The 23,273-nt window shown below is 46.6% G+C and overlaps 1 protein-coding gene across 1 annotated transcript; it reads left to right on the forward strand.

The window, feature by feature from the left end:
- The first annotated feature begins 828 nt into the window (after nt 1–828).
- LOC123073555 (uncharacterized) lies at nt 829–3,418 on the forward strand. The gene is made up of 6 exons (XM_044496645.1): nt 829–1,102; nt 1,722–1,887; nt 1,979–2,198; nt 2,728–2,873; nt 2,961–2,999; nt 3,134–3,418. Exons 1-6 carry the CDS (start codon nt 837–839, stop codon nt 3,164–3,166), a joined length of 870 nt encoding a protein of 289 aa, XP_044352580.1. The 5' UTR covers nt 829–836; the 3' UTR covers nt 3,167–3,418.
- Nucleotides 3,419–23,273: the final 19,855 nt, after the last annotated feature.

Here is a 23,273-nt window from a genome sequence, read left to right on the forward strand (position 1 = left end):
CCGAGCTATCCGAGCGCTCGAGCCGCCGCCGCCGACGCGGATCCCCCGTCGACACAGATAACATGTACGTATGTGGAACCGACGGGAAGATTTAACGATCTGTCAATGTGGATTAGCCTCGACGCAGCTGTTCTTCTGCTCATTTAGCCTGCCTGCGTGTTCCATTTCAGGTCTGAGGAGATGGAGCAGCAGCATGATCTAGACGGATTCCATGCTCCGACGGACGCTGTGGTGTTCGCTCCGTGGGACACTCAGTTGTGTCCTCCGATGTCCGCTCCATTGTATGCCCCGACAACCGCTGCGCAGGCCGGGTCTTACCAACCCTATGCATCGACGTCCACTCGGAACGCCCCGTCGTCGACGTCCGCGACGCTGGCTTGGAAGTACGCTCCGGTGTTCACTCCGGCGTCTGCTCCCGTGTTCGCTCCGACGTCAGAGCATGGTCCGCCGCCAACGCCATACGCCTATTTCGCAAAGATGTACGCTAAGTATCTTCCGGAGTCCCCTCCGGCATATTCTTCATGCTCTCCGACGCCGTATGACCGCCACCACTCCCTCTCGTCTGATCTTGATTATTTTATACTTGATCTAGTTGAAAGTATGTTTGTTGACGGGGTTTGGTTGCTTTTTGAGGGGAGGGGGTGCAGGGAAATTATACATCAACCGAATGCTTGTTCTCTTGGTTGGGAGTTTGATAGACAGCAAAATAAATTTATTTTCCCTAGCTGCAGGAGGTTTCTATTATACATGTTTCACTCAAGTCCTAAAGTAAGTTATATTGTTGCTCTGCTACTCATTGGGTCTGCATGTTCAACTTCAGGTCTGAGGAGCAGCATATGGATCAACCTGAATCGGCACACACGGTGCAAAAACCAGATGTCCTGTCATCGGAGGATTCGAACAATGGACCACCAGTGTGCCGCCTAAACTCGTCGCCCATTTGGAACCGTTCTGTTTTTGACTGGGGAATTACATTTTACACCACCAGAGATTGCACAGGATCATTCCGCACGTATCCTGATGTGGGCGGGCCTTTCCAGAGCTTGCATGAAGTTAACAGCACTATCGATCGATATCTCATTGACCATGAGGATCCAACAATGTAATGTTTCTCAACTTCTTTCTGTATTTCCATTGATTCATTTCTCCTGGTTTTGTGCGTAATTGCAATTGAATATATTCCAATAGAGCTTGTATGTCGTAGGCCACAAAAGATCATCACATAGTTAGATTATTTTTGGTTGAAATAAGGACCTGCCTGGATTAACGTTAATATTCCATTTGAGAACTACTTAGTGTTACCCCGCAAAAAAAGAGAACTACTTAGTGTTGATTAAAATGTTTTTGTAGCTGTATCTGCCAAAGTTGAATAAATAGGTGTCTTCTGAACTGGGATTTGTACAATTGGTAAGCTAGTAGTCAGGCACACACACACACACAACTCAGAAATGAGTTCCTCAACTGGTCAAAAAAGTGTCAAACACAAGGAGTTGGGGACCTAATTATTTTTAAAGAAATCTGAAAGAAAGAGAATTCGAGTACTCACAGGCATGGCAACAGTTTTGTTCAGTTCTGTTTTTTGTATTCAACAGCTTTGCATGCAAAGTAATCCACAACAGTTTTGTGTTGTTCTCATTACCTTTATCAATATGCATGTATTCATCCACTTTTGAGGAGGCACAATCAGCTAATCATATAAAAATGCTCTTAATCTGAACTAGGTGTGCGGGGCTTTCTCGAGTGGATGCGATGGTAAAACGTGTTCGTTACTATCCTGATGGCACAAAGAAGCGTGGATCGGAATTCAAAGATAAAAGGCGTGATGAGGATTACCAGTTGGCTCGAGCTTTGGTAGATATGTATAACGACCATCACAATCTTTTTGGGGTTGGCACTCTTTCCCGCGTTGCGTCTTATTGTATCACCCATTCATGTAACAAATTGTAATCACTGATCAGATCCACACCTCTTGTTTTAGGATCTTGCATATGAAGTCAAAGATTTTCTGCATGGCAAGCCTCTTTGGGAGGATTATTATATCCACTGGACGTACTATCATATGAATTTCACTGCAAAGACCAGAGGATCTTATGGTGTTGACACTAGCAACCTATTCTTTGCTGAAGTCAAATATAATCGAGGAGATGATGGATTGACGGTGAACAGTTGCTGTATACTTGAACCTTCTTCTTATCATGGTATTCTATGAGCATCTTAACATACATAATGTTGAAATATAACCACTTTGTAATTGACAGTAACCTGAACTTAACTGTCAGGAAGCTTTGTGAATGTGTTTTTGTCTCTAGTATATGATGCTTATCTGTTAGATAGTTCTGTGAATGTGTTTCTATCAGCATGTGATGCTGACTGTATTATCCCATTTATTTCAGATTTTTTTTCATCTCATCATTTATTGTTTAGGTTTGCATTTGTGGTATTTTGAACAACTCTATGCATTTACATCCATATGTAATTGCTGCATAGACACAACCTTACACATTCAATTGTAAAGTACTCCCTCTGTTCCTAAATATAAGTCTTCTTAGAGATTTCACTATGAATTACATACGGAGCAAACTGAGTGAATCTACACTCTAAAATATGTGTCTATACATCTCTAAAAGAGACTTATATTTAGGAACGGAGGGAGTAGTTTATATGTGTTCTTGACTGGTTAGTTATTTAGCAGTTAAATGGCAATTAACCCCTTTCTTTTAAACAAAGGCCTCTGCTATGGTTGTGGAGGTGATATGAAGCACCCCAATGATGGTAATGCATATGCTTGTGGTCGGCGGAACATCTCGTATCATTTTCAGAATGGTGCACCTGAACTACCTCCGGACTACTTCGATGACCGCTACAATGAGAACGTAAGTATAATGTATTTTTTTCTTCTGGCAAGCTAGTTTTTAGCACTTCTGTTGTTTTATTCATAGTTTGTTACACGTCTTCTACAGTCTGATGAAGAGGTGGAAAGACTGAGATTTCAGTTCAAGGTAATGGCGTATTCCTAGATAGTGATCTAAAAAATTAATCTTACATTAGTTTACAAAGGGGGTATACAACCGTACAACCTATTCATTGGTTCGTGGATGAATAATTCATTTCTTGTGTATTTTATTTCCCTTAGGAGGACGACGATGATCCATGTCCGGCAGAGTAACTCGAGCATCTTAACATACAATTTGAGGCTTAATTAACTGCCCAAGGCAAGCTTGGAATGGTGTTGCTGGCCTGGAAGAACATATCGTATATATTCTTCGGACTTAACATATATTGTATAGTTTGTGATGATCAACTACCTAGCTCTCCATTCCAAACTACCTACGGTATTAGGTTTTGTTAGAATAATCCTTTGACCAACTGTTTACTCAACTTGTATAAACTTTACCACGTGATATAGCTGCTTTGGAATCTGCCTCCATCCGATGTTCGCTGACAAATATTATGTATGCATCTTGTGGCCTACGTGCAGTCTCCCGATCCAGCCCCCACCCCCGCTCGGGCGACTCGGGCGGTGCCCAAAACCCTAGCCTTCGGGGCCGCGATCTCCCTCTTCCTCTCCCTCCGCTGCCACCGGAGGATGCTGCCTGGCTAAGCCCGGAGGCCGACGGCGGTGGCGGGGGACTCCCTCTCTCCCGCGTCTTAGGGGTGGTGCGGTGCCCTTAAACGCATGGTGGCATGGCCGATCCAATCTATGTGTCGCGGCGGTGATGGTTGCGGTAGGCGGCGGCGTGGTGGCTGGCCCTGCCTTGGGCGGCGGCAGCTGTAGGTGCGGCGCGTCACTGTACCGTGAAGGGCGGTGACTGCGGTCGGCGGCGGCGGCGGCGGCATGGAGGGCCTGGTGGATTGTTCGGCGGCGCCTCTGGTTAAATCTGATCTGGCCGGTGCAGCCGGCGGTGGTGGCCATCTCCTCCGTTGGAGGTGGTCAGCCTGAGGCTGGATGGCCAGATCTCGAGATCCGTCATCTAGTCCCGACTATGAGTCGGGAAGACAGAGTTGCCGGTGTAAACCGAGCCGATGGCAGGCGTTGGCGGCGTTCTGCGCGGTTACCTTGATGAAGGCATCGTCGTGTAACTTATGTCGACCCAGTCGTGCTGCTCCGGGGTAAACCCTAGGATCTGTTCTTCCAGATCGGATGATGGCAGTACTGCGGTGTCATTTCTCCCTTGGGAGCATCGTTGGTGGAGCAACGCTGGAAGACTGAGGCAGGAGGTGGAGCGACTTCGTCTTGCACGGAACTTCGATGGAGATGTCAAGTCATGCCTAGCCGGCAGGTGCTACGCTGTGTCATGCCTGATCGGCAGGTGCTACGCGTGACAGATTGTCCAGAATCTTCGCGTCTGGATGGACGAGCACAGGGCGGTGGCTCCGTTGGGCGCCGTGGTGGCGTCGAAGGATGGACGGACTGGCAAGGATGATGCGAATCTCTCTCCTGAAGATGGGTCAACGGTTCGATGATGATGGCGGCTTCTAAAACGTGTGCATGTGGTGTACGATTTAGGTCTGTTGCACCGGCTATTCGTTCTGATACGTTATGTGGATGGATCGGCGACGACACCGGTTTTAGATACGAGGACTGAGAGCACTCCACATTATCGAGTTTTATAGGTGTGACTTGTGACTTTGGGTGACTTGATGTATGTTTTTGTTAGACCTATGTTGAATAATAAATAAAGATGGCCGTATGCATCGGTTGATGCAGAGGCCGGGGGTTTTAACCTCCTTTTTTAAAATAAAAAAATACTATGCATCTTGTATTAATTAGCCTGCCTAACTCTTAGGATATGCCCTTTAAAAAATCAGTTACTTGATTGCACTGAAGGGAGTTAGAGAATATGCAATACCCGTTTGCACCCCTACATCTAATCATATTCCTTGAGCCATCTTTCGTTGTTACATTCCATATGGTGTTTCCTTTGCCCGTGAGAAAGAATTGTTTAGTTTGTTGTTCTGCATCATCTAGGCGGTGCCAGACGTGGTGATGCATGGGTCGTGCCATCTTCGGCGTTGTATGGGTCGAGGCATCATGAAAATATGTAGTTCTTTAGAAATATAAAATTTGTGATCATAGAATACTGGCTATCCCTCTCCGGCTACATGCGATGAAAGATTTTGTAACTTGGAACCCGACGAACCATGGAACTTTTTCAGTGCGCTCTGCATATCAAGTGGAATGGGAGTTCCAGTATGGGCAAAAAATTCAGCCGACCAGTTCGTCATCCAACCAACTGGATGTATGGGATTCAGTTTGGAACCTCAAATGCCCAGCCAAGATAAAGATCTTTATATGGCGGGCGTTGCATAGTGCTATACCATGTCCTGCTATTCTAGCAGCGAAGCATATTAAAGTGAAATCACATTGCCCAGCTTGTAACAAAGGCGTTGATAATATCATACACACTTCTTCTTCGGTACAACTGCCCCTGAACACATCAACGGTCCAGATTAGAAGATACCCTTTCGTCAGGATAAGTGAGTAGGGTTAGGATGGGAAATTTAGGTGGGGGCGGCGTACCGAGGTGCGTGGCCGTACGGCCCGCTGTACGCCCATACGTGGGCGGTGTACGCCGCGTGAGGAGGAGGGCGGGCCCACACGTACTGAACCCTAATGAGATGGATCCATTAATTCGGCGCGGGTTAGGCGAATCCATTAACGCCGGCGCAGTGAGACGTCCCGTCGCCGGCGTCGGTCCGCGGGCGGCGCCGATTCACACGCCACCGCCTGACCGCCTGCCGCGTGCCTACGCACGCCACCGCTTGACCGCCCGCGCACGCCGCCCCCCTCGCCTACCAGGCATTAATCGCGGGCGCCGATTCTGACGCCGCCGCCTGACCTTCTGCGCCCTTAACCGTTCAGTGCACGCCGCCCGCTCGGCTGCCCCGGCATTGATCGCCGGCACCCACCCACCCACCACTACGCCCTATAAAAGAGCACCTCGCCCCGCCGTCGCTCCCACACCACCCTCGCCTCCCCTCTCCTTCTCCCCCTGTCGCCGGCATCGCCCTCTTGCGCCCTTCCTCTCCCTCGCGCGCCCTACCTCTCCCTCTCGCCGGCGATGGCACGCCCCAACTTGACGCTCGAGGAGGCGGAGGAGCTCGCCCACTTCGTCATCCCCGCCGCGCCCGACGTGCGCCTGCCGGTGAGGTGGCGCCTGAGCGTCGACGGCGTGCCTGTGGCGCCGGTGCCCGAGGTCGGCACCCACCTCTTCGCCCGCGCCGTCGGCCTGTACCGGGCTCGCCTGTCGCCGGAGGAGCTCGCCGACCCCCAGTACGCCCCCAACAACCCCGGCTGGGCGAACCGCCTCGCCGACGACCACCTGCGCCGCCTCCACGCCTACGCCGGCCCGCGCCCGCCCACGAAGCACAACCGCGCGCGGCGGCATCAGCTTTGGGATGGGCGCACCTTCGAGGAGGTGGTCGCGCCGTACCGCGCGCAGGCGGTCGCCGGCGCCGTGCCCGCGCCGCTGGGGCACGGCTTTGAGTTGTACCGCCGCGGCGAGGTGCGCTCCACCCGCGCCCGCGTCGACTTCGGCGCCATGCACCCGCCCGCGCCCCGCGGAGGCCCAGGCGGTGACCGCGGCGCTGTCTGCCTCGGCCCCGGCGATCACCGTACCGCGGGCAGGAACGGTGCCGGGTCCAGCCGCGCCCCTCCGCCCGAGCCGCAGCAGCAACCAGAGCCGGCATTGGTGGCGGAGTACAGGCGGCTGGCGGCGGAGGCCGGCGACCCGGACGACATGCCGGGCTACCTGACGGCGCTCCGGGAGTCGGAGAACATGCCGCCGCCTCCGCCGCTCGTCCAGGAGTACATTCAGCTCGCCCCGGGCGCCGTCCACCCGGAGGACCCGAAGGACTTTCCCGGGTATCACGCCGCGCTCGAGGAATCGATGGCTGCGCTGGTCGTGCCCGTGGTGCCCGTCGACGACAACAGCAGCAGCAACGACAGCGACAACGACGACGGGCTCTATGACGAGGCAGACTTCGGCGGCTTCGAGGACGAGTAGTTTAGGGTTACTTTCAAAATGTCGTTTAGTAATGTTTAATTATTTTTGTAATGTTGTTTAGTTAAGTTTAATTTCTAGTTCTATGTAAAATATGTATGAAAACTATAATGAAATATCCAGTGTTTGAATGGATGGTTTTAAAATATTGTTGAAGAATCAAGTGTTTGAATCGATACTGTTATTTTAGTTTTAAAAAGAGTTGTATTGTAAAAAATAAAAAATCAAAAAAGAATTAAACTTGAATTGAAAAAAACCTATGAAAGCAAGAAAAGTAAATAAAAAACCAAACAATAAAAATTTACATTATATTAGCAAAACAAATTAGAAGATTTTTTTTTAAAAGAACACCGACCCGGAGCCGAGCGAGGCTTAGTAAGTCGATCCGGATCAAGCCGATCGGCGAAAGGGACCGTTTTTCGACCCCGCAAGGCCCACGGGCCCAACCAGGCGGCGTAGAGAAAGTAGGCGGTCTATTTATTTTTCTTCGGATCACGGCGGTGTAGGGTGGGGCGCGCCATTTAAGCTGGTGCGGGCGAGCTCCGGCGGGCGAGGTGGGACTAAAGTTAGAGCTCGCCTGTCACGGCGCTGCGCGTGGACCGCTAAGGTGGGCCAAATTTTGTGGGCCGCTGTAAGGCGCGCGTGCGAGCGGCCTCTCGCGGCGCTGGGCGTGGACAGGCAAGATGGGCCCGATTTCAGTAGGCCTAGTGGGCCGCTGGAAGGCGCTTGTGCGAGCGGTCGAGGGCGCAGGGGCGGGGGTGGTGGGACGGTACAATGGATGGTTTTGTTTAGTCCCACCTCGCCCGCCGAAGGACGCCCAGACCGGCTTAAATAGGCGGATTCATGCACCCTAGCAGATAAGACAGGTAATAATAATGTGATTTGTCTTTGCATTGCCCGGGCAGTGCATTGTAAACTCAGATCACATCATTACTATCTATCTTATTTTTGATACTTTTGATAGTTTAGCACTTTACGCAAAGTTTGTTTTATTAATACCTAAATTTTTGTAATACTTTTGTCCGGTCAGCGTTTTACATGTTTCAAATTCATAAAATGGCAAGAAGGCACGAAACTTGTCATGCATCCTAGTCATGATGGTAGAACACTATGGAAAAAATTTGGGTTCATTTGAAGGATGTCGAAAAAAAACTCATTTTCGGACAGGGGCTTTGCTCCTACCCGAACGGTCTATGGAGAAGGAGGTCAATTTTTTGACATCTTCAGAATGGCCTAAAATTTTGCTTGTGAGTTAGTATGCCCACTCCCACATGGAATCCAAAAATTGATCATATTTCGATACGAAGAGCACGTTGCATCACGTCCGGTCAGCGTTTTAAGTGTTTCGACCGAAAAATTATAGAAAATTCATAAAATGGCAAAAAGCCACGAAACTTGTCATGCATCCTAGTCATGATGGTAGAACACTATGGAAAAAATTTGGATTCATTTGAAGGATGTCGAAAAAAACTCGTTTTCGGACAGGGGATTTGCTCCTACCCGAAGGGTCTACGGAGAAAGAGGTCAATTTTTTGACATCTTCAGAATGGCCCGAAATTTTGCATGTGAGTTAGTATGCCCACTCCCACACGGAATCCAAAAATTGATCGTATTTCGATACGAAGAGCACGTTGCATCACGTCCGGTCAGCGTTTTAAGTGTTTCAACCGAGAAAATTATAGAAAATTCATAAAATGGCAAAAAACCACGAAACTTGTCATGCATCCTAGTCATGATGGTAGAACACTATGAAAAAAATTTGGGTTCATTTGAAGGATGTCAAAAAAAACTCGTTTTCGGACAGGGGCTTTGCTCCTACCCGAACGGTCTACGGAGAAGGAGGTCAATTTTTTGACATCTTCAGAATGGCCTGAAATTTTGCATGTGAGTTAGTATGCCCACTCCCACACGGAATCCAAAAATTGATCGTATTTCAATACGAAGAGCACGCTGCATCACGTTCGGTCAGCGTTTTAAGTGTTTCGACTGAAAAAATTATAGAAAATTCATAAAATGGCAAAAAACCACGAAACTTATCATGCATCCTAGTCATGATGGTAGAACAATATGGAAAAAATTTGGGTTCATTTGAAGGATGTCGAAAAAAAACTCGTTTTCGGACAGGGGATTTGCTCCTACCCGAAGGGTCTACGGAGAAGGAGGTCAATTTTTTGACATCTTCAGAATGACCTGAAATTTTGCATGTGAGTTAGTATGCCCACTCCCACACGGAATCCAAAAATTGATCGTATTTCGATACGAAGAGCACGTTGCATCACGTCCGGTCAGCGTTTTAAGTGTTTCGACCGAAAAAATTATAGAAAATTCATAAAATGGTAAAAAGCCACAAAACTTGTCATGCATCCTAGTCATGATGGTAGAACACTATGGAAATAATTTGGGTTCATTTGAAGGATGTCGAAAAAAAACTCGTTTTCGGACAGGGGCTTTGCTCCTACCCGAACGGTCTACGGAGAAGGAGGTCAATTTTTTGACATCTTCAGAATGGCCTGAAATGTACGAAGAGCACGTTGTGTCACGTCGGTTCAGCTTTTTAGGTGTTTGGACCGAAAAAATTATATAAAATTCAAAAAATGGCCAGGATGCATGACACTACTTAATATAAACTTTACTATTGCTATTTGTGTCAACAATGATAATGATTTTTTTTTACAATTTTGGATGTAACAAAATTTGCCGTCGGGACGTACCAAAAATATCTTTAAGCGTGGATAGTCATACCTTACAACACTTATACAGGTCATGCTATATCAGTCCACAATAATTATGGAGTGACAGAGCAGAACCTACATAAGCATAATGAGGTATGGCCACCACGATTAAAGATTTGATATTGTAGACGGATGAAACTATTTAAACACGTTATTAGCCGTGAAAACTAGCAATGTGGGACTAAAAACACAACACTGTGGGCGGTTGGCGCTACTAGCGGCCCACACACGGCCGGCCGCCCCATCTTCGCCCGTGCGCGCCGTGGGTCGCCCCTGCTTTGGCCCATGCGCGCCGTGGGTCGCCCCCTCGCGCCTTTTAGGCCACTGTAGGCGAACTTTTTATTTTTTAAATAAATATATAAATAATGTGTCTAAAAAGTACTGTATTTGTAAATATTAAAAAACAGAATAAAAAACTCCTGTAGTGTTGACGGATTTACCTCATAAGATTAATGTGAATTTTTGCTGTGACACTCCATGATTATAGAGTGCCAGAGCATCATTCACATTATCCTAATGAGGAAAGGCGGCAACACCGAAGGAATTAATACTGTACGCAGAAAACGATATTTAAATAGGTGAATAAGCGTGTTCAAAAGCAATGTGGGACTAAACAATTAGCAGGTTGGGCGGTGGCCGCCGTGGATTTTTGGCTTTCATGGGCCGTAACGTGTGCGCCGCAAACGGCGCCCAAGTGGCCGCCGTGGGTCGCCTGCCTAGTTCGGCAGTTTGCGCCGCGCGCGCCGGCTGTTAAAAAAAATCATTGCATATTTTGTATTTTTCATGCATTAATTCATATTTAAAAAATCTAATGACGAAATGCACCCAACTTTTGCGTGCGCGTGTGAGTGATCCCCACCGGCTCACACGCCTATTTTTGACGGAATCGGAGTACGAACGGAAGTTGCGTCACGTCGGGAGACCTTTTCTGGGTATTTTCACGGAGAAAATCGTAGAAAATGCATCGAGGTCGAAACACACCCAAATTTTGCAGGCGTGCTTGTGTGCCACACTATAGCGTGTGAAAAAAATGGCGACATTTCATGGCTTTGCGAAAGGGGACACCTACTGAATGCATGTCACACCCCAAACCGATATCTGAGGTTTGTACTGTGACTACAAGTTAACATGGACGAAACGCACCCAACTTTTGCGTGCGCCTGTGAGTGACCCCCACGGTCTCGCACGCCAGATTTCCACGGAATCGGAGTACGAACGGAAGTTGCGTCATGTCGGGAGACCTTTTCTGGGTATTTCCATGGAGAAAATCGTAGAAAATGCATCGAGTGTCAAAACGCACCCCAATTTTGCAGGCGTGCTTGTGTGGCATACTGTTGCATGTGAAAAAAATGGCGACGTTTCATGGCTTTGCGAGAAGGAACACGTACTTCATGATTGTCACCCCAGACCGATACCTCAGTTTTGTACTGTGACTACATGCCAACATGGACGAAACGCACCCAACTTTTGCGTGCGCGTGTGAGTGACCCCCACCGGCTCGCACGCCTATTTTCGACGGAATCGGAGTATGAACGGAAGTTGCGTCACACCGGGAGACCTTTTCTAGGTATTTTCACGGAGAAAATCGTAGAAAATGCATCGAGTGTCGAAACGCACCCAAATTTTGCAGGCGTGCTTGTGTGCCACACTATAGCGTGTGAAAAAAATGGCGACGTTTCATGGCTTTGCAAAAGGGAACACCTACTGAATGCATGTCACACTCCAAACCGATATCTGAGGTTTGTACAGTGACTACATGTTAACATGGACGTAACGCACCCAACTTTTGCGTGCGCATGTGAGTGACCCCCACGGTCTCGCACGCCAGATTTCGACGGAATCGGAGTACGAACGGAAGTTGCGTCACGTCGGGAGACCTTTTCTGGGTATTTCCACGGAGAAAATCGTAGAAAATGCATCGAGTGTCGAAACGCACCCCAATTTTGCAGGCGTGCTTGTGTGGCATGCTGTTGCGTGTGAAAAAAATGGCGACGTTTCATGGCTTTGCGAGAAGGAACACGTACTTCATGATTGTCACCCCAGACCGATACCTCAGTTTTGTACTGTGACTACATGCCAACATGGACGAAACGCACCCAACTTTTGCGTGCGCGTGTGAGTGACCCCGACCAGCTCGCACGCCTATTTTCGACGGAATCGGAGTACGAACGGAAGTTGCGTCACGTCGGGAGACCTTTTCTGGGTATTTTCACGGAGAATATCGTAGAAAATGCATCGAGTGTCGAAACGCACCCAAATTTTGCAGGCGTGCTTGTGTGCCACACTATAGCGTGTGAAAAAAATGGCGACATTTCATGGCTTTGCGAAAGGGGACACCTACTGAATGCATGTCACACCCCAAACCGATATCTGCGGTTTGTACAGTGACTACATGTTAACATGGACGTAACGCACCCAACTTTTGCGTGCACGTGTGAGTGACCCCCACGGTCTCGCACGCCAGATTTCGACGGAATCGCAGTACGAACGGAAGTTGGGTCACGTCGGGAGACCTTTTCTGGGTATTTCCACGGAGAAAATCGTAGAAAATGCATCGAGTGTCGAAACGCACCCCAATTTTGCAGGCGTGCTTGTGTGGCATACTGTTGCATGTGAAAAAAAATGGCGACGTTTCTTGGCTTTGCGAGAGGGAACACATACTTCATGATTGTCACCCCAGACCGATACCTCAGGTTTGTACTGTGACTACATGCCAACATGGATGAAACGCACCCATCTTTTGAGTGCGCGTGTGAGTGACCCCCACCGGCTCGCACGCCTATTTTCGACGGAATCGGAGTACGAACGGAAGTTGCGTCACGTCGGGAGACCTTTTCTAGGTATTTTCACGGAGAAAATCGTAGTAAATGCATCGAGTGTCGAAACATACCCAAATTTTGCAGGCGTGCTTGTGTGCCACACTATAGCGTGTGAAAAAAAAGGGCGACGTTTCATGGCTTTGCAAGAGGGAACACCTACTGAATGCATGTCACACCCAAAACCGATATCTGAGGTTTGTACTGTGACTACATGTTAACATGGACGAAATGCACCCAACTTTTACGTGCGCGTGTGAGTGACCCCCACGGTCTCGCACGCCAGATTTTGACGGAATCGGAGTACGAACGGAAGTTGGGTCACGTCGGGAGACCTTTTCTGGGTATTTCCACGGAGAAAATCGTAGAAAATGCATCGAGTGTCGAAACGCACCCCAACTTTGCAGGCGTGCTTGTGTGGCATACTGTTGCATGTGAAAAAAATGGCGACGTTTCATGGCTTTGCGAGAGGGAACACGTACTTCATGATTGTCACCCCAGACCGATACCTCAGGTTTGTACTGTGACTACATGCCAACATGGACAAAACGCACCCAACTTTTGCGTGCGCGTGTGAGTGACCCCCACCGGCTCGCACGCCTATTTTCGACGGAATCGGAGTACGAACGGAAGTCGCGTCACGTCGAGAGACCTTTTCTGGGTTTTTCACGGAGAAAATCGTAGAAAATGCATCAAGTATCGAAATGCACCCAAATTTTGCAGGCGTGCTTGTGTGGTATACTGTTGCGTGTGAAAAAAATGGTGATGTTTTATGGAAAAATAAAAAATAAATAAATAACAAAAATATAAAAAGTCCCTTAGAGCGGACGGATTTACTTAAGAAGATTAATGTGAATTATTGTCGTGACACTCCATGATTATGGAGTGCCAGAGCATAATATACGTTAAACCTACTTAAGTAATACCGCCACACTAGAGGACTTAACATTGGAAGTAGAGGACGGTATTTAAACATGTGAATAAGCATGACGAGAAGCAATGTGGGACTAAAGATTAGCATGTTGGGCGGTGGCCGCCGTCGCACGGATAGGTTGGGCGCTATCGGGCCTGGGCTAGTCGGCGAACAAAATATATTTCCTCTCCATCGCCGTATACCGCCACGCACGGCGGAACCCTACCCACGCAGACCACTCGCCCCCGTATGCCGCCCCGTGACTAGTCGCGCCCGTAGGCGGCGCCCGTGGCCCCCAAGCTGCCCTACCACAATCGCCCCAGGCGCGCAACGACTTTGCCGCACGTGCAGCGCCGTCCATCACCGTCGACCGTCAACGGCGGGCGTCGCCGCATTGGGAGTTAGGCTGCCCCACGCCCGCAGGCGCAGATCCCCGACGCTCGGCTGCCTGCTTTCCCTCTGCCACAGCCGTTGTTCGGTGGCTGTCGCCCGGATCAAGGTCACGTTTTCCCGCGTCGTACAATTTCTTTCGATGCTATTGCGTAATCATATGTATTAATAGGAAAAAATTGACATGCAGTATGGACATCGATGGTGTGATTCCATGTTCCATAGAGAAGTGGATAAGTCTCGTTGAGAAATTTACCACCGCTCAGCGATTTAGGTTCTACGAAACAAGTTTGGAAGAGATGTTGATCATTCCGTCAGTACAAATGAGAGATTTTTTGCTGCATTTTATGATGTTAGGTTATAACCCAAACAACAAAAAATTCATGATACAAGAAGATAGTGGCAGTAAAGGCATTATTTCACTTAGACCGGACGACCTGTTTTGAATATTTGTGTTTAAGAATGAAGGTGAGGATGTTTTTGGCATTCTTGCGACGGAAGGAAAAGAGTTAATAAAAAAAATTCCTATTCAGTACGTTCACAAAAAAAAGCTCAGATAATGATAGATGACTTGATTCAAAAAATTGTGAGGAATAAATCCGCCGACGATTTGTTTCTTCGGATGGCTGTTCTTGTTTTGTTGGGGACTATTATTGCACCCATGTCGGCTGTCTCCATACCAAAGGAGTACTACGCGTTGGTGCATGACGTGAAGCGGATAAGCACGTTGAATTTTAACGTGTTCACTTTGCGAACTTGTTTGACGGAGATTGGTAAACTCAAGCAGGACGGCCGTGTGAGGCAATGGCCATGTGGCAACCTAGCCCTACTCCAGGTATGCTATTAATTAATGCTATTTCATATTACTTCAACTTCTGCGTTCGTAATTTATTTTGTCATTTGTTTTGTAGTACTTATATTGGGAGAAGGTGCAGCCAACCACCGGCCCGAAAAATGACCCGTTGTCGTTGCAAGTTCCCCTAATGAAAAACTGGACTGATTCTAAAGCGGAGAAACGAGACAAGTACGACCTGGAAAATGGTCGTGGTCATGGATTGGTAATATTATAATGCTTATTTAACAGTACATTGATTATGCATTGAGAATGTTATGTACTCATGTTTTCATTGCATACTCACTTTGCAGATTGATGACTGCATTACGAAAGAGTATAGAATGAAAAAACTTGCAGATGAACAAGCTGAAAGCAGTAAGAAACATAGTATCCGAAAGGCATCCGTTACGGGAAAGAAAAAAGTGGACTATGTGTCCAAGGTCCCTGCTAACCTAAAGCCTTTTATGGACCGGGTTATGAATGATATGAAGGAAATTCGTAAGGAATTGTTTCGTATGCCGGAGTTATGCGCACAGGTAAAAATGTAGCAATTCTGGTATGCACTCTATTAAACTCGATAAATTGATAAAAAGATATAACATGTGACTGGGCTTACTTTTGCAGAGATTGTTAAAGAAAATGAATAAAACAGGTGTACGGTACAAACCAGGCACAATGGCAGAGGAGGAAGAAAATCTGTATGAACAGAATAGTGAGTCTGGGTATGAAAACAAGTATCCTAAAAAAGAATTTCAGTATGATGACATACACACACCTAATGGCCGAAATGGCAGTGGGCATTATGATTTGGATTCTGAAGAAGGGGATTCGTTCAAATTCAGTACTGGTCACTTGAGTAGCTTTAAAGGTGAGAAGGAGGATCCTATAGATGTCCCAGAGCAGTCGGAAAAAAAAGAAGCATCATCTCTAAAAACGATGAAATAGAAGCAACAAGATGGCAAGTGAAACAAAATGAGCAAGAAGTGTCACATGCCGTGTCAGATGGTAATAGCGAGATAGAAGAGAAGAAGGAGGTGATTCCAGGGAAGCGAAAGCGGTGTGCGTCAAAGTACCAGAAATCTCCTTATGTTAAAAAGACTCCGAGAAAACGTGCGAAACATTCCGCGAAAACGAGTAAGTTAAACATGGTATGAATATTTTTTTGAAAATTATATACTACAAATTTGTACTTTAACATTATTGACTTGTGTTGTAGAACTGTTTAATGAAACTACCCCTCAATTTGGTCATTCTGTGGATGATATGGTGCGTGCCGCTGTGCAGTACGTGAAAGCGTACGAGCACTCATCAAAACATAAGAACCATGAAATATTCAACAACGGTAAACATGATGGACTTTCTGCGGCAAGAGTTTGCCAGATACTTAACCATGCATGGATATCCGGTGATGTATGTACTTTTATTGTCATGCTTATTTCATGTGTTCAGTATATTGCATCCATGTTATATTTAGTTATCTATTTCAGGTAATTGACACTTATGCGACGTACATATCGGATTCAAGTATCGTCAAGGACAGGTGTCTTGTACCCACACATAGGTCTTACTGGTTATTGAACACTCGCCCAAAGTCAGTAAGACGAGGGAAGTCGGTAGACGATCCAGAAGGTTTAGCACATGTAAATGAACCTCTCAACAGATGCATGACATAATATTTTGCAAAACCGAAGGTACCGTTTGTATTGCAGAATTGTATTGTCATTACTATCATATGTGAAAGGCGAGCTTACTAACAAGATTTAAGTTGTGAAATAGGCTTATTTTGCTTTAAATAAGGATAAAAACCATTGGATTACATGTGTTATGCACACAAGAAAGAAAGAGTTCCAAATTCTTGATTCTTTGAGGGGGGAAGAAAATATCTCTGAAGCTACCAGGAAATTCGTTGAAAATTTTGTAAGTTTCGTATTCATGTGTGTACAATTAACCATATAATTTGTTTACCGTATGTAGTCAACGTGTTTATATTTTTTTGTCAGAGAGAGCAACTTGCAGGAGATATCCAAGATGCAAATGATAGTGCAATTATGTCGTACCCGGATGTGTCCGCATGGCCTATAGTCCCATACAACATGCCTCAACAAGAAGATGGGTGAGTTACATGTTGCATGTGGTTTCGAAATACATTAATTGATTCAGTGCTATCTTACTAAACGTGCTTTGAAAATTGCACTTATGATTTTTGAACACATGAACTCATGTGGGCTGTTCGTCCTTCGCTGTTTTCAATACTGGGACGGAGAAAAATTTATTACTGCTATTTCTCAGGTGGGTACATTTTTAGTATGAAAAATTAGTACATCATATTATATATAAGTGATGAAAATAAAATTATTTCGTATTACTTTTCAGGAATCTATTAGTAGTTCGAGAGAAAGAATGATAGCTGGAATTATTTTGTCCCCAGAAAATAAGCTTACAGAAGTGAAGAACAAAGTAATTCGACTTGCAAAGAGGAAACAAAAATAAATCTCATACGAGAATTGTACGTGGTTTTCAAAATATTATGTGTTCATGAGTGAGGATTGTGTGTGGATGCTTTATTTTTTTATGTGAGTTCCAAATATTTTTCACATGTCCAGTTTATGTAGCCTGACAAAGTTATTGAAAGTTCATTTTAATCATTTGATATTTTAAAATTCAATTATATTTTATGTTGAATGAGTGTTCTTGCGAATGTACAATTTGGGGTTTTAAAATACCCAGATGATATATGATGATGATGTCTCGGAGGCGAGCGTCGCCCGCGCCGCACGGGGCGAGCGTCGCCCGCACCGCACCACGTGTTCGCCGCGACATGGCGCACCTGGGCCGCGTCATCTGGCCAGCGGGCCCGCGCCGCGCGTCGCTCCAGGGTTGGCCTGTGCCGGCCCCGAGGTTGATTCTTCATCGGCCCGCGTGCGCCCCTCTGCGCCCGAGGGCGGCGTCAGCCTCAGGATCGCCATCTGCGCCCGTAGCGCCCCTTTGCACCCCTCTGCGCCCGAGGGCGGCGTCAGTCTCGGGATCGCCATCTGCGCCCGTAGCGCCCCTTTGCGCCCGCTGGCGCCACTCGCGGGCCAGCGGCTGTTAACGTCTTTTTTATAAATTAAAGTAACCGGCGGCAGTACAACGCCTCCGATCGCCCAACATGCATGATTTACACACAAAATCATATATGTATACATTACATACCATATTAGAAACAATGCCTATAGCGCCAAGAAATATATATTATAATGTAAAATGTGTATGTCGCATATCATATTAAGAACAATGAGTATAGTGCCAACAAATATGACATAAGTAAACACCGATTACAAGTCCCCCGTATCGATGTACCGAAACAAATATATAAGTACTATTCTTTAATACAACAAAATAAATCATCAACTGTAAACAGAAGTTGTTCTTCTTATTCAAACAATCCTTTGCTATGATCATCATGCCATGTTCCTGCATAGAAAGATCGTAATGTACGTCAAAATATTGTAAAGTATAAACTAAACAAAAAAAGAACGTTAATAAAAAGGTGTGCACATACTTTGGGTTCTGAGGACAATTGTTTTTGAAATGACCTTTTATTTTGCATAAACCGCATAGGCGTACAGGTTTCTCATCAAAACCTTTAGGTCTACCGTTTGTAGTCACGCCAGGTTCCTTACCACGGCCTTTGTTATTCTGCCCTTTCGGTGCTCCTTTCGTATTGATTTTCTCTGGATCACCAACAAAAACATGATCTTGATCCGGCACAAAAGCATCATCATGTGCAACTCTATGCTGTCTCACATAATCTTCCTCCTCAACGTCCTTGTTTGCTATCACATCCTCCAGAGCAGCCTTCAGTTTATCAAATAGAAATGGTTTATGACATGCCGCATGATTTGCTTCCGCAGACAAAATAGTCAACTCACTGTACTTAGTTCTCTCCTCAGTACCTGCCCATCCCCATGCGAAGAGATCGCTAGTGCGTTTCACGGGCAGTCCACCTCTAGCATTCTTGCTGAATCCTCGCAGCACTAAGCACTTAGGTAAGTCCTTCACGTTCAACCTGGCTAAAACATAAAGAACATGCTTGCATGGAAGACCTTTACGTTTCATACTATTACAACTGCACTTCACTGTTTCTTCTGAATTACTAGGTGTATAGTCCACTTTGAATCTCAGTTGCCTGTTATTTTTCCATGCCACTATGAATCTCCTACTGACGGCTCCACTGAGTCTATCTATGATCTCAAGATCCGCTGCGTTCTTCATTTCTTTCTGCAAGAGGTAAAAGTTCACCGCAGTGAAGTCACGGGCAGCGGCTTTTTCAATGCATTTGAACTCGTCGAGTACTGCTACAGGGAGTGTCTGTGTGGACATACAGTCGTCGTGTGACTCGTTCTCACGGAGCCGAACAATGCAGTTCTCATAATGCACAACCATATCAACAATTGTCATGCCAGAGTCAAGATGCATATGAAGGCAAGAGTTCAGACTCTCGCTCCTCTGGTTACTCAGCATACCAAGGAAGAACCCACCGGTGAGATATGACGCAGCCCAAAGCCTTTTCTTCCGGTACATCCTACGCAACCATGTTTCAGGTTTCTCCGACTCCCATTTAGCTCTAAAAGCTGCCCATCTCGCCTCAAACTCATCATGTGTAGTAGCATAGTAAATAAGAGACCTGAACTCCTTAAGGGACTTGTGGTGGAGGTGTTTCTGCATGTTTTTCTCTATATGCCACGAACAAAGTCGACGCCACACGTCAGTAAGGACCTTCCTGACGGCCCTTATCATGGCTGCGTCTCCGTCAGTAATTACAGACCTCGGCTTCTTCTGACAATGAGCTCTTAAGAAGGTCTGCAACACCCAAACATATGTATCCTCCGTCTGATCTAACACAACAGCACAACCGAACACAGTGGTGCAATGATGATTGTTTAGACCAACAAAAGGTATGAATGGCATTCCGTACCTATTCATCTTGTAAGTGCTGTCGAAGACGATTACATCACCAAAGTCAAGGTAATCTCGACGTGACTGAGAATCACACCAGAACATGTTCTTCAGCTTGCCTTCTGCGTCAACAGTGTGCTCAAAGAAAAAGTCTGGATCCCTTGCCTTTCTCGTCATCATGATACCAATCGCAGTGTCCGCATCACCCTTTGCTAGTAACTTCATTTTCTCCCTATAACACATGTTATAAAGCTTCCTCCTCCCGAAACCAGCCCGTGCATATGATCCATACCTACTAACGAAGTTGTCATAAATCCAATGTTTTTTTAGCCCAGCACCTGCCATTGCTAAGATCTCGAGCTTCTGGTATTCCTTTATCTGATTATGAGATCGAAGATATATAACTTCATCCGGTCTAGCAAGAGTGTGACTATGATCATCGCTGAAACTGCTGACATACCAAATGGAGCGCTCTCTGTCAACCTTCACAGTTAGATGGGCCTCGCAATAGCACCGAGTCTCCGCTCTCAGCCTGCGCTTCTTCCCTTCCATGGTACAAAACTTGGCCTGTCGTTTCCCAGACCTTGAACAGAGAAACCTCCTCAAGCGCCTACGTGCGTCGATACCCTTACTATATTTCAAGTTGTCCTTCCTAATGCTGAAGCCACGCTTTTTCGCATAGTCGTTATAGAAATCATATGCCTCCTTGTCTGTCCTGAACGTCGTGGACATCACCGTCCAATGCCTGTCCAGTGATTCTTGCTGGTATTCATCGTACCCAGTGTCAAAATTGCACCCATCACCATCGGCATCATCATCGTTTTCGCACGCGTCACCATCCTCTCCCTGGAAAAAAGTACAAACAACCGTATATGTCAGTAAGTAGTTGTATAAGGACTATCATATGTATTCACTTTCCACTACTTACTTTGCTCGAGCTGTCATTATAAGATGCATCGATATCGTTTTCGTCATTGGCATCAACGAAAAAATTCCACTGATAGTACCCTTCCACTTCCATCTGCGCAAATTGTAAATATGATATGTAAGATTTGATGCGTATTTAATTTCACTTTAAAATAACCTACATAAATCTAAACCTACATGGCTTCCGCTTTCAGCATATGAATCATCTACATCATATCCTCATTGTCATCATCCCCTCCTATCTGTGCACAGTCAAACATGTTATTGTCATCGCGGATGCTTGTATTTAATATGGTTGAGAACATGCAGACGACTTACATTGCCACTATAAGACTCATCCAAACTCATATAATTTTCGCCGTCATGTTCGTCTTCATCCAATGACAATGATCCGTCCTCGCTACCGCCATCATCACCGTCATATCCTATTTCAGCCTCAATCTATACACGTTCATATATAATCAAAGATCCATTCAAACATCACGTAACATCTTCGCAATTAAAATCCGTTCTTAAATTACTATGCCAGCGCCTCGCGTACCTCGTTGCCTTCGTCAGACATGAGGCGGTTGTCGCCGGATACGAGGTGACGGCGGTGGAGGCGTCTGCCCGACCGAGGCGGTTGTCGGCGTCTAGTCACACAGAACGCGAGGGCGAACAGCACGCCCAGCTGACGACGGCGCCGCCGTCTGCCCCACCTAGGCGGTTGTCGGCGTCCACTAGCGCACAACGCGTACGGTTTATTTTTTCGTCGGCCAAGTACTGCCGGAGATGGCGGCGGCGGCGGCGGCGCGAGAGGAGGAGGGTGAGGCGTCGTGAAGATAGGGTTCGCCCGATCGTTTTTTTAATCACTCGGGCGTACACAGCGGGGCGGGCGGGCATGCGGGAGGGCGTGCATGCGGACTCGGGCGCGTATGGGCGGCCGTACGCGGGCGCGCCTACGGCGGGCGGGTATTTTCATACGGCGTGTGAAATGACCGCCCTACCCTTTATACGTTTTTTTTTGGGGGGGGGGGGGGGGGTTTGTACCAAAGTCCACCACTATCATACATATGTTTTTCCAATGCGAAAAGGGTGAGGAAGTTTGGAAGATGATGAGGGTACATGATGTTATCAAGAAGGTGTGCAAAGTGAATCGGTCTCGAGAGGTAGTCCTCAAGCCACTTCTATGTCTCCAGGACTCGGATGTTCAGGTCTTGGGTTTGCCAAATCTGCGAGAAACTATAGCTGCCACTGGCTGGTACTTATGGTATGAACGGAGACAGCTCATGCATGGTGGGCAAACACAAACAGCAACCCAAATTCTTCTTGCGGTGAAAAGCCTTACAACGAACTATGTTATCGCATGTAGTTCGAAGGTGAAGAGGCGATCACGCCTTGGATGAAACCACGCACATGATATATGAAACTGAACGTGGACGTTGGATTTGATCAAGACAACTTAAATGGGTCGGTTGGTGCAATTATCCGCGATCACACTGAAAGTTTATTGCCGCTGCAAACGAAAGATTGAGTTATTGTTATGATGCTTTCACAGCTGAAGCAATGGCAGTTAGATTCGGACTGAACTTGGCACGTATGGTGGGCTGCAGCAAGATTGAAGTGACCTCGGATAATGAAGCGGTTGTCAATGATCTTAATGAAGGTGGCTCGAATTCAGTAGCAAGTGCCATTATCGATGATTGTTTCTTCATGAAGTTAGATATTAACCATGTCTTGTTTGAGCATTGTAATAGAGATTGTAATCAGGCTGCTCATGAACTAGCTAAATTAGCCAAGTACTCTACTCCTAGTGTCTGGATGGATTCGCCACCAGATGAGCTGATCTCCTTCCCTGTAAGTGATACGATCGTTTTGATGGAATAAATGAAGAAATTAATTATCAAAAAAAAATCTGCCCATAATATACAAATAACTAGAAATGCATCCGGGCTATCATTTCCTGACCTTACAATGCAATAACTAGAAATTCATCCAGTCCAGTTTTTAGAAAAACAAATATCTAGAAATGGTAATACAGGCAGCAGGGTTAGAAAAACACAACACCAGTCCCCTTACAGCCTACAACATGCGTCAAGAAAGAACGACCACCTGTATAGCACGTGTAATCATAAACGTAATTAATCAATTGCACTCGAAGTGATCTATTTTTGGTAGTCTGACTTTAAAGAGATCACACTTTCCCAATTGTATTATAATAAGAAAGGGCTAAGCTACTATCTCAATGTTCGTTATTTCCAGTTTCTTGAAATTAAATCTAATCAGGCTTTTCCACCACGGCGGCAATGTCAAAGGTTTATTGGCGTGGAATTACCATGCGGACCTAATCCACGAGTGTCAATCGGTTTTACCTTGGCTGGCCAGACTATCAATTTAATTTGGTGACCGCCAGGCGTTGGTTGATCGATCAAGTCACCCAATCGGCCAGCTTGGCCGCCATTAGATCTCCCTCTAGCGAGCCGTCCGATATTGCCTCGTTTGTTCGTCCCAGTAACCACCTCAGGTGGAGCCTGCCCGAAACCTCCACACTCCCCCAACATCTGAATACACAACCCTCCGCATCACTCGTAGGGCCTTCCCTAGTGTTTCGTCGCTCGCCGCGCGCCATCGCAACTCCGGCCGTCGCGGGTCACAGCACCGGTTCTGACCCCCATTGATCATCCCAGCACTGGCCACTGCCATTCGCGTCTTCGGTTGTCGTCGGTTACAGCACTGGGA

This window comes from Triticum aestivum, chromosome 3D, assembly GCF_018294505.1.
Source record: "Triticum aestivum cultivar Chinese Spring chromosome 3D, IWGSC CS RefSeq v2.1, whole genome shotgun sequence".
Taxonomy (NCBI): Eukaryota; Viridiplantae; Streptophyta; class Magnoliopsida; order Poales; family Poaceae; genus Triticum; species Triticum aestivum.